Source organism: Sitodiplosis mosellana, unplaced genomic scaffold (genome assembly GCF_009176505.1).
Source record: "Sitodiplosis mosellana isolate CC-2019 unplaced genomic scaffold, AAFC_SMos_1.0 Smas_scaffold_6166, whole genome shotgun sequence".
Taxonomy (NCBI): domain Eukaryota; kingdom Metazoa; phylum Arthropoda; class Insecta; order Diptera; family Cecidomyiidae; genus Sitodiplosis; species Sitodiplosis mosellana.
In genome coordinates, this window is record NW_022601407.1 from 2413782 (window position 1) to 2424855 (window position 11074).

Here is an 11074-nt window from a genome sequence, read left to right on the forward strand (position 1 = left end):
TTTTTTCGGGGAATTGTGAAATCTGGCCGGAAAGTGTGTCAATTTTCGGGGGAACCTTATGACAGTATATACTTATTCAAATTTCTGTGTTCGCATAGTGCTAATATCGTGATATAATTACATGCATAGCGCTGCACATGTTTGGAATCTACGGTGTAAGTACACACAGTCGTATTAGGCGATACTTAAACTACATCCCGCCGTATAGGCAGAAAGGAACGAACGCGTTGTTAGTATACTGCTGTTTACCACCTCGAATGCAAGACGGACAGACACCGCTATGCTTGCGATAATATCGCAGTATCTTATGCGGTACTGAAAATATGCGTTTGCGAAACATTTTTTCCGAATTGACAAAAATCGATAGAACAATGCATTAAAATTAATCTTAATAATTAAATAAAACAGGTACAAAACAGAACATTTTTTCTACCTGTCATATTTATGAACAACGAAATAATTTAAATATTCATAGACCAAATCGAAATAAAATATTAATGGAATACACATAAAATTGGCTAACTGCCCATCCTTTCTTCATGTATCGATAATGGACATTTCATAAATAATACAATATTCGACATATTCGCGAGAGTTTTTTTTATCGCATGTCAACCATATTGCTTCTATACTTTTGAGTAATAGTCTGAAAACAGTCATTCATTTTCCCTTGCATTCGGCGCATTTTCCATGCGTTTGTGTGTATGTATATGTAGGGAAAACAATCAAGCGACAGAATCGGATAAGAAGTAGGCGAATGTGTGCGTTCGGTTTCATTTCGAAGAAATATCAATGAAAAGAAAAACCATACATTCGTATTGTGTCTATTAGTGCAAAAATAATTACACATAATTCGCTTGAGAAATTGTATATTTTAAAGTGGTTCGTGTCAAGTAATTCGAATTGTCAACAATGAATAACTAATTTCGGGTTGTTTGTAAAATAATTGGTGGTAAAATTCTGCCATAAAGCAGAAAAAAATCAATCAACATCGGTTGGTCGACAATGAATTGTGTAAATTGAAAAAAAAACAAACAAACAAACATGGGGTAGACATGAATGGATGTGAAGAAGAAGCGGTACAAAAAAAAGTGAATTATTGATTTTTCCACATGTGCATGTGAACGAGGCTTTTCTTTTCTTCGGAATCTATTTTGTTTATTGATTTTTTTTTTCTGTTGTTGGATGCCATAAACATAAGCACAATGAATGTATATTTTTTTCGGATTGAGATACAATGTGCCCAGTTTTTGGGGAGGAAACAAATTCAGGAGTTTCCTCGAATTATCCCATCGACGTAGAATATTCCAAGATCGTTTGAAAAAAAAAACACTATTTGTTAAATACATTCGATATTTATATTAACACATAATTGGGGATCTAGAGATGACAACACTATTGCCCAATTCCCAAGCATGTTCTCAAGTTGAAGTCTATGAGGATATGTTTAAAGAAATCACAAGAAAATTATACGGTGAAGTTTCTGAATCAAGTCAAAGTTTACAAACACCAGCAACTCATATTGCACCAATCGGCCCAGATGTGGAGCGTTCATTTATAAATTTGGTAATTTTGAGTGCATGGGTTTTTTTCTGGTTTATTATTGTTGGTTAATGTTGTGTTTGCGGTTTTCTTTCCATTAGTTATCGGATAGAAATGGGACATTGAATGATTTTGAGCACGGTGGTGTTGTGGCCGAAAATGTTAGTTCGCTTAAGAACGATGATCATTTGACTGCCTTTGGATTGGCATTGATGCACAATGGATTTCCAACGCCAAACTCGATACTAAATAGCCAAACATTTCAACAAATTAACAAACAAAATCAAACAAACTTTGTGTCATCAAGCAGTTTGGGTTCATCTACCCATGGACCGAATGATGCTTCTGGTGAAATGATTACACTAAAGGAAACGACACAACACACAAACGAACTGAATGTATGGAATTCGAAAGCCGAAAACTACCAACACTCACAAAAACAATTCAAGTAAATGATTTTATTACATATTTTACCAATGAAATAGTAGCCGATACCCAAATTGAGTTACATTTTCAGGAACAAAAAAGTAGAAATAAGTGAAAATTCAATGATGTTACATTCACCAAACAATCTTTTACCAAATGAGTCCTTAAAATCGACGAATAGCATGAACGGTTGTACGAGTGGAGTGCCAATTCAACAGACAAATGCTAGCAATGGTCAAACACTGCAAAAACGTTACAATTGTTCGAATTGTCCTTATTCAACGGATCGCCGAGACTTGTTTACTCGCCATGAGAACATACACAAAGAGGACAAACCATTCCATTGCTACGTATGTTTAAAACAATTCAATCGTGCTGACCATGTCAAAAAGCACTTCTTGCGAATGCACCGAGGACTCAACTATGACAATGGTCGTACAAAACGATCGCTGCCCCAAGTAAATAAACCAAAAAATACTGTTTTTTACGCATGTTTTACTATATAATCGAGGTATTTCTTTTCCAGCAAAAAACCAAGAAAAATAATTCTTCCGGATACTATAATCAGACGAACAATGCACACAGCGGTGTCAACATGTCAGCCAACTTTCACACATCGCTGCCAAACCAGCAACTAGAGCAGCAGCAATCGCAGTCATCAATTATTGATCGAACAAGCCAACATTTGGGCAATCCATTTCATTCGCATGCTGCGACCGCGTCAAATCATCCAAATGCATCGCAGCCATTGAGTGTGAAAGTGGAAAAAATCGTTGAAAAAACAACAAAAAAAGGCGACAAGCGATCCTTCATGTGTTGCTACTGTTCATGGTCGGGTTCAGATAACTGGGGTCTAAAACGACACTTGAATACCCACACGAAGCCGTTTGTGTGCGTCTTATGCGACTATAAAGCTGCCCGCTCCGAGAGGCTAGCCACACACGTATTTAAAGTGCACAACAAAAAGGTCTGCACAAAATGTAACTATTTGGCAGAAAATCAAAGTGAATATGATGCTCACATCAATGATGCACAGTAAGTGGCCTATGTTTGAATAATTTTCATACTTGATATATTTTGTACTGACCTCGATACTTACTTTGGTAGTGCAAATGAAACACGATCACGAAGTACTCCAGCCACAAATTCATCAGACATGAGAACAGCGGCAAATAACATCTCACGAAATATAAACAATAGCTTTAGTACAAGCAATTCATTCAATGTTATGCAGGGCTCGACATCCGCGCAGTAAGATTGTTTTAAGTTTTCATTTTCTTTCTGTAAATTGTTTTGCCTGTTCAAAACCTGCTTGTCAGGAGTTCGAATGTGGAAAGTAATACGCTGGATTTTTTTTGTAGCAATTGGCGAACGATGGTAGGCGATGCCAGTGTCAGTTCACCGAGCACAATGAAATCTAATGTGAACAGCAATGTCAATCAGAAAAAGGGTGCTGAGCGGCTTTTTCAATACTTCGAGGCTGACGACAGTGATCCAGAGGATTATGCACGGTAGGCCCATCCTCAATATTCCACCCATGGAATATTGTAATTCTTTTCTTTGCTTTGCTTATCATTTTAATTTAATTCCATCACACTTATTTCAAATCGAAAATATTTCTCATCATATCCTAGACAACTACAAATGGCAGCCATTAGCAGGAACACACAGTGCGTGGCGCAGGATTTTCATAATGCGGGAGGTGGAAAAACTAAGGGAATACAATATGCTGAAAACTCAATGGAAAAATTGCATTGTTATGGAATGAATGGACAGAAATTTATCAGAATTTTTTTACATTCAATCGATTTCAACATAAATTCTAACACAAAGAATACAAAAAACACGGTGCCCGATCAAAGATTGACAATGGGACCGAGTATTTCACCTCCCGCAAACCAGAAACAAATGTCGGATCAATCATTGGAAAGATCAATTTCATTTGATCACGAACATAACAAAGAAAATAATCTAGTTTTATACGAAATTTGTGGTAAGAATAGTTTTGATTCAATGTCAGCATCTTATTGCAATTGACACAGTTATTCCTGTGAAATTTTTTTTTCAAATTATCGGTTTATAATGTAATGTGTTTTGACGAACAAAAAAAAGATGAATTGTTGAAATTGTGATAAGAATCCAATATAAACATTGAATACATTTTACATACAGTGCTCTTGATCCTAAACCTTGAGCTACTTCAATTATCATACTACACTGGAAAAAAATGTCAACTATTGGAAATATTACACGTAATTGATATAATTCATTGAAAATCTATGGAATTTCTCTATTGTGCAAACATTGATCCAATAAAAATCCGAACTATTTTTGCAGTATGTACAATTGACACATTTTTTGTGGATAAATTAAACAAGGCAAACGGACACGACATTTTGACATAAAACATTTATTTAAGGTCACTTGCATTTTCGATGGGAAAAAATTACATATATTTGTTAGTACCATGTGAATTTTAAATATTTCAAGTGATGAACAAATATTTTCTTCCAAGCTCGGTACATTTTTTTTTTAAATTCTGATCGTAAATGGACGTTTTATTGATTCGAACAATGTACTCATATGCCAAAAAAAAAATTGATTTGTATACCATTTTGTTTCTTGAGCATAAATGTTCAGTTTTGAGATATTTTGTTTTTGGCCAAGTTCTTAAAGTAATTGTGTGAAGTTTGAAAATTCAAATAAAATTGCACGCAAAAAGCTAGACTAATTTTGAATTTCTGTTATTAAAAGAAGTCAGAATATTTCGAACATCAAAAATATATTTATATTTGCCAACATTCTTTTTTCGTATTTTTTTTCTCTTTTGTAGTTTCGATATTCAAAAATCCGGACTAAGTCTACTTAGTCAAATACGATAAGTGCACTTTTAGTATACAAAAAAATATAACATTCTTGTCATCAAAATGTTTCCTTATATTAATGTAAGACGCGACTTCGGTCTAAATTTATCTTTGAAAAGGCAACGAAGCTCACTTTTAATCTTCATTTTTTACATACACTCTCGATCGCGAAAATATTTGTATGGTCTGATCCAATTTTCTCAGCTCTTTTTCAATTTCAATTTGACGGTTTCTCACTCGCAGCGTTTTCGATGTCAGTGGCATGTGGTTTAATTCATCGATGAGATCCTGATATTCTGCAATATCCAAGTAAAAATGATTAACTTTGATGCCCCATTCAATTATTGAAGATCCATTTGACTGAAGTTTCCTTCCATTTTAACCATCGTAATAAAGTGAAATTCAGGTATATTGATAATGATCATAGTTCATTGGCAGTAATCTGAATTTGGTCTGACTACGATGGTAAAAATAGTATATTCTATGGTCATAATGGGTGAACGCGTTAGCACTCTAAGTTGCCAGTTTTGATACATACTTTGTTTAGCAATATGCAACGATTCTAGACGTTCCGATTCAGTTAAAACGGTATGCCCTGGTGGGCAATTCACATCAACGAGAGCTATCAAGCGATTTCGTTCTTCTTCTCGCGATTTTATTTCTTTTAGGTATTTCGGAATTTCACCCTTTCGGTAAGCTAGAGATGTAACATTATAAATTCGTTAAACTTAAATTTCAAATTATATCGAAACTATTTGTGGATATTTACATGATGGTACGATTGGTTTGCTATTATCTTGTGCACACAATTGCAGACTATATTGACATCGTGTACTAAATTGATGAATAGGTCTATCGATTTCTGTGGTGTATGGCTCTTGTAGCGCATTCTTCGGTGCATTCGGTTGGTCATTTATGTGACATTCCTCTAAACCTGGAACACCGTCGATATTTTCCTAATTTTGACATTACAATTAAAATAATATTAAACCTGCAGCGTTGGACATGTTCAAACAAGTATTCACTCACCACTTCACTTTGGTACCCCTTATTATTTATTTCATTATAGTCAACTGGGCATTCAAACTCAGACACTCTTTCGATTATGTTGGGTTTGTTATTGCTAATCGAGGCCGACGGAAGTCTGATGATGACATCTTTGAGGAAAAGTTCATCATCAACCGATTCAGTTTGGCTATATGCATCACGACTTTGAACGCTTAATGGCCGTGTATTCTCACCAAATTTCGTAACTGAAAAAAAGTGTCAAAATATTCACAATTTCCGATAAGAACTGTTATAAGGTTTATGTGGCTTATATATTCAATTGTTTATCGCAATCAAGCGTGTTTTTCTATATATCATTTTTTTTCGAAAATCTATTTCTATATGATAAAAAGTGCATCTTTTTAGGTCAATTCTTACCGTTCTCTACACTCTTACCGGTCGCGATATTCTTGACCGAATTCGATGATGAACGAAGTCGACTGTGTGACGTTGATCGAGTTTTTCGCTGTTGAACTTTATTTCTTTCAAATTCATTAAAATCACTCGGTTGCTTTATGTTATGATTGTGTTGCTGCATAAATTTTATATTTTTTACATTTTTTACATTTTCTTTAATAAAATCACGTTTTGGTGGTGCTTCTGTGGAAAGAAAAGAACAATTTCAATGATGAATTAGAACGGCTGTATCTATTTCATTTCAACGGAATCCAATGAATCCAATGAATAGTTTATTATTATCGATTGATTTTCCGTGGTGTTTGATTGCCATATGAGTAGTATTATATTTGTAGATTTTAGGATATGTCAACAAACCATAAACATAGGTACATTGCTTTTCAAGAAGTTTTTCTTGTAAAACTTACTGGGTCTGGGAAATATTCCTCTTAATGATTGCATCTTCTTATTTTGATGATAATAAATTCACTATTTATTCTAAGTTTTAGGAATTATTAAAACGTAATTATTTCAAAATGTTTAAAATATTCGGGAAAAAATACTCCTATCAACCAACGAACTGGTTTAGGATGTCTTGATTAAAAGCAATAATAAATAATATGTATACAGAAATCAAATGTAAAATTAAAATACACAAATGTATATTTCTGTTATTTGAGCGAGAAAAAAAACATATAAACAACTAAATCACACACGCACTATAAATCCTGTTTATATGTCACTTCATCCTGAATTCATATTTTAAAAGGAATAACACAAAATGAGTGCGTTCAAAAATAATCAACAAAGTTTGATAAAATGTATTTTTCACCTTTGTATTTAGGTATATTTTATGCAATATTTCTCAACATCAAAGTATCCGGCTTTTGAAAAATAAATACTTTTTTTTCTCTCTAGCCTCTTATTCAATTTGAAATTTGTGATGTGATTTGATATGGTAGCGAACTATTTTCAAATATCTAATGATCTTTGCTAGAGTCATATAGATTAAGAAGCTAGATCTAGAAAGGGAGGCTAAATTTACCAAACTGATTTCAAAAGTAAGCAAAGTTCGGTAACTAAAATTCCTTCGACGGCTTTAAAATAATCAAAGTTGAAGTGTGTAAAAATTAAAATTTGCGTAGTAACGTTTCAAAGTGTTTTTTTTTTGGTACGCAGGATTCAAGTCCTACTTTTTCAGTATCTCAAAACCAAATCTAGAGAGGCAGTCCAATTGTTGCTTAACAATATAAAAAATAAAATCCGATTCTAACAGTTTTGGTTAGTCACAAGTTATGAATAGACTACATTATAATTATCTCTTGCACATTGAATTGAAGCTGACGAAATGTTTCATATAAATTTAATATTGCTTCCAATATTTTCGGATCATTACTTTTCAGTAAGAAAAATCTGCCGAAATTTTAAAAGGAAAAATAAAGAATTGAGTGGGTGGGATACGTTTAAAGCAATGGCGATTTCATTGTGACAAGTAAATAAAGTGAGTGCATTCAATGCCATCACATCAGACGTAATGTGAAAGCTGAACTTTTGTTCACGTTTCTCTTTCATTTGAATTCTCAATATGGTGAGTACATGAAACTTCGACTTTACCTTTAAAAAGTGCCTCAAAAATAGTAAATAAATGTTTTCGAGTCAAAACCAAATTATCCATTTTAATTTAAACGAAATGAAAAATGAAATGTGGCATTATTTTTAAGTATTTTCTCGAAACAAGTGTTTTTTTGAGCCCGAATACATACGGATGCAATAGTACACATGTTTTGATGGGGCTAGCGTATATTGATGAACTTTTCATTGTTTATAATGCATTTTGTTTGTGATTTTATTACAGTCGAACATTAAGAGAAAGAAGACCAGAAAGCTCCGTGGTCATGTCAGTCATGGACATGGTCGTATCGGTGAGTAAAATTGACTGATTTATTCGTTTTAAATTGTTCATGATTTTGAGGTTATGTTGTACTGATCCGCGAATGTTATTAACAATTACAGGCAAGCACCGTAAGCATCCGGGAGGTCGTGGTAATGCTGGTGGTATGCACCATCATCGTATCAACTTCGACAAATACCATCCAGGATACTTCGGTAAATTGGGTATGAGAAATTTCCACTTGAGACAAAACTCGAAATTCTGCCCAACCATTGGATTGGATAAGTTGTGGTCATTGGTTGGCGACAAAGCCCGTGAAGAATGCCGCAAAGACAAGGAAGGCAAAGTTCCAGTTGTTGACTTGGTCAAATTCGTAAGTTTCCCCCACTCACCATTTCGTATGATCGATTGGTTTTTATTTTCGTGATGAGATTAAACAGTTTAGCGACTGGCGGCCAGAAGGAACTGTACAACTCCATTATCATGTTGAACCCTTTATAACTGATATGCATTTTTTTCCAAACCAATGGAGAATAATTCAAATGCCGATCTCATTAATAACGTGTTTGCTTTTCTGTTTCCAATTTCAGGGCTACTACAAATTGTTGGGAAGTGGACACATCCCAAAACAACCAATCATCGTGAAGGCCAAATACTTCTCGAAGAAGGCTGAAGAACGCATCAAGGCCGCCGGTGGAGTTTGCTTGTTGAGAGCATAATTTGGGCATGCATAACATTCGTTATTTTGTTTAATAAAAAACAACGAAATTTCAACATCAAAATCATTGTTTGGTTTATTATTTACTATTCTATTGAACATAAGCGCGTATACAATAGTCCAGCTATTGTGATGGTGTGTCATCTCTTTATAATTTTTTATTCTCTTCCAACCAGCGATCTACATTGAAATCAGAAAAAAAGATGCCAATTTCTCGTTTAGCCGATTCCTCTGAATCCGAACCATGGCAAACATTCCGTGTATCAGACAGGCCAAACAGACTACGAATACTGTCTGGATGAGAATAGACTGCTTTATAAACTCTCGTTGGCCCAAGTAGTTTTCGCCATCTAGTTATAACATCGTCACCAGCAAGAATATACACATCGATTGGTCCACTGAATTTGTTTGAAAAGGACAATAATTCAATACATTATCGATTTTCTTCTTCATTACTTCTGTAATTTTGCTTCTGTTCATTGCATTTTACCTGCACATAAATGTTTGCAGCCGGTTGTAGAAAAATTTTCCTTGATGCTCTTCATAGAATTTTGCAGCCAACGATTTTGTCAATTTAGTTGTGGTACTTTGTACAATTTTAAAATTATTTTCTTTTATAAACTCTCGAATCGTTTTTCTGGCATAAGGATTTCTCGTTATGAATGGCTTCAAGATCGATAGGGTTAACTGTAAGTTGGTCATTTTGCAGTTTGAATTCTTAATTAAATTCCCCCTCAGAAAAACAATTTTTTATGCACAAATTTACTTCGCTACTGTGTACTGTGATTTTTTTTAAATTTTAAGGAGAAACCTATATGTACTGGATATTTTGCACTGTAAAAGAAGTGAATTTGACACTTGAATAATTCAAATGATGTGAAACATGAACGAAGGGTCTTATGAAATCTGTTTAATAATTTTCATGTTTGAACAATCTAGTATTTCATTTCATTTGAAATTTAAACGTGTGTCACTGCAAATTTTTTTAAACAAAAACTGCACATGTTCTTCGATTTGAAGCAATGTGCGAAACAAATATCAAATCAATTAATTGTATTGCATAAATTGCATGTGAACCAAAATCATTGTAAAATGCTCCTCAATGGATTTGGTTTCAGTATTCATATCCGTGCACACATTTCTTATTTCATTTTAGTGTGAAGTTAGTCGCATTTGACGACACTTGACGGACCGAACGCATTCTCTAGTGTCCTACTTCAGCAGCAATCGCTCACTTTCGGAACTGTCAACAAAATATTGTTCTTTTCTATTTCGTTTTTCAAAATGGTGGGTACCTCATTGTGTTCTTCAGCAAGAAAAAATTCAATTTTTCAAAAAAAAAATCGGAAAAGAAATCATTTAAAATCATATGAAATGAACGTTTTTAATACGTAAACTTGAAACAAATTGAAGTTATTTATAATTTCTTGTTAAAAAAACGGAAATGATTGAAATTGATTCAGCAAATTGGACACAATTTGTCAAAAGCGCACATGATAAACGTGGTCTTAGAAAACACACTACACTAAAAGATTAGAATTTGTTGTGTGAAATTTAATGAAATCATTGTACGCACAAATATTAATTGCAAATTGTGTGACTATTAACTGTTATAAGAATTGAAACAAACAAATTGATAGCAATAAGTGCGATTTTTTCTAATAGTTATGGAGCATTGATACATATAATACACATGCTTTGTTATTCGTTCACGTTCTAATAATCTATTTCCAATTCAATTCATTTCAGTCGAACATCAAAAGAAAGAAGACCAGAAAGCTTCGTGGTCATGTCAGTCATGGACATGGTCGTATCGGTGAGTAAAATTGACTGATTTATTCGTTTTAAATTGTTCATGATTTTAAGGTTATGTTGTACTGATCCGCGAATGTTATTAACAATTACAGGCAAGCACCGTAAGCATCCGGGAGGTCGTGGTAATGCTGGTGGTATGCACCATCATCGTATCAACTTCGACAAATACCATCCAGGATACTTCGGTAAATTGGGTATGAGAAATTTCCACTTGAGACAAAACTCGAAATTCTGCCCAACCATTGGATTGGATAAGTTGTGGTCATTGGTTGGCGACAAAGCCCGTGAAGAATGCCGCAAAGACAAGGAAGGCAAAGTTCCAGTTGTCGACTTGGTCAAATTCGTAAGTTTCCCCCACTCACCATTTCGTATGAT

The 11074-nt window shown here is 34.1% G+C and overlaps 5 protein-coding genes across 5 annotated transcripts in view; 3 read left to right on the plus strand and 2 right to left on the minus strand.

Annotated features, from left to right (window-relative positions):
- The first annotated feature begins 721 nt into the window (after nt 1–721).
- On the plus strand, nt 722–4307 carry LOC129575063 (protein charlatan). The gene is made up of 7 exons (XM_055457901.1): nt 722–1566; nt 1644–1990; nt 2060–2426; nt 2495–3003; nt 3076–3219; nt 3330–3479; nt 3603–4307. The coding sequence occupies exons 1-7, from the start codon at nt 1387–1389 to the stop codon at nt 4003–4005; spliced, it is 2100 nt and encodes a 699-aa protein (XP_055313876.1). The 5' UTR covers nt 722–1386; the 3' UTR covers nt 4006–4307.
- A 46-nt stretch (nt 4308–4353) lies between these two features.
- On the minus strand, nt 4354–7032 carry LOC129575064 (uncharacterized). The gene is made up of 6 exons (XM_055457902.1): nt 6704–7032; nt 6258–6479; nt 5862–6085; nt 5602–5788; nt 5371–5529; nt 4354–5128 (listed from the first exon to the last, which is right to left on the minus strand). The coding sequence occupies exons 1-6, from the start codon at nt 6735–6737 to the stop codon at nt 4968–4970; spliced, it is 987 nt and encodes a 328-aa protein (XP_055313877.1). The 5' UTR covers nt 6738–7032; the 3' UTR covers nt 4354–4967.
- A 790-nt stretch (nt 7033–7822) lies between these two features.
- LOC129575129 (60S ribosomal protein L27a-like) lies at nt 7823–8948 on the plus strand. The gene is made up of 4 exons (XM_055458062.1): nt 7823–7863; nt 8131–8197; nt 8289–8539; nt 8757–8948. The coding sequence occupies exons 1-4, from the start codon at nt 7861–7863 to the stop codon at nt 8883–8885; spliced, it is 450 nt and encodes a 149-aa protein (XP_055314037.1). The 5' UTR covers nt 7823–7860; the 3' UTR covers nt 8886–8948.
- Nucleotides 8935–10047, minus strand: LOC129575127 (nucleoside diphosphate kinase 6-like). Its single transcript, XM_055458060.1, has 2 exons — nt 9375–10047; nt 8935–9282 (listed from the first exon to the last, which is right to left on the minus strand). Exons 1-2 carry the CDS (start codon nt 9584–9586, stop codon nt 9033–9035), a joined length of 462 nt encoding a protein of 153 aa, XP_055314035.1. The 5' UTR covers nt 9587–10047; the 3' UTR covers nt 8935–9032.
- Nucleotides 10048–10258: 211 nt separating this feature from the next.
- LOC129575107 (60S ribosomal protein L27a-like) overlaps nt 10259–11074 on the plus strand; it is a 1233-nt gene continuing 417 nt past the window's right edge. The window contains exons 1-3 of the mRNA XM_055458034.1: nt 10259–10264; nt 10550–10700; nt 10792–11067. Coding sequence (XP_055314009.1) covers nt 10259–10264; nt 10550–10700; nt 10792–11067 — 433 coding nt within the window. The remainder of the gene's footprint in view (nt 10265–10549; nt 10701–10791; nt 11068–11074) is intronic.

Excerpts from the sequence above, each read along its gene's own strand:
- LOC129575129 (XM_055458062.1), top strand. Across the intron at positions 8,198-8,288 it reads TCATGGACATGGTCGTATCG|GCAAGCACCGTAAGCATCCG; the intron begins GTGAGTAAAATT and ends TAACAATTACAG. Across the intron at positions 8,540-8,756 it reads TTGTTGACTTGGTCAAATTC|GGCTACTACAAATTGTTGGG; the intron begins GTAAGTTTCCCC and ends TTCCAATTTCAG.
- LOC129575127 (XM_055458060.1), bottom strand. The coding sequence starts at position 9,586 with ATGACCAACTTACAGTTAACCCTATCGATCTTGAAGCCATTCATAACG. Across the intron at positions 9,283-9,374 it reads CTGCAAACATTTATGTGCAG|TGGACCAATCGATGTGTATA; the intron begins GTAAAATGCAAT and ends AAACAAATTCAG.
- LOC129575064 (XM_055457902.1), bottom strand. The coding sequence starts at position 6,737 with ATGCAATCATTAAGAGGAATATTTCCCAGACCCA. Across the intron at positions 6,480-6,703 it reads AGGAATATTTCCCAGACCCA|AAGCACCACCAAAACGTGAT; the intron begins GTAAGTTTTACA and ends TTCTTTCCACAG. Across the intron at positions 5,530-5,601 it reads CAAACCAATCGTACCATCAT|CTTACCGAAAGGGTGAAATT; the intron begins GTAAATATCCAC and ends TTACATCTCTAG.
- LOC129575063 (XM_055457901.1), top strand. The coding sequence starts at position 1,387 with ATGACAACACTATTGCCCAATTCCCAAGCATGTTCTCAAGTTGAAGTC. Across the intron at positions 2,427-2,494 it reads CAAAACGATCGCTGCCCCAA|CAAAAAACCAAGAAAAATAA; the intron begins GTAAATAAACCA and ends TTTCTTTTCCAG. Across the intron at positions 3,004-3,075 it reads GCTCACATCAATGATGCACA|TGCAAATGAAACACGATCAC; the intron begins GTAAGTGGCCTA and ends TTACTTTGGTAG.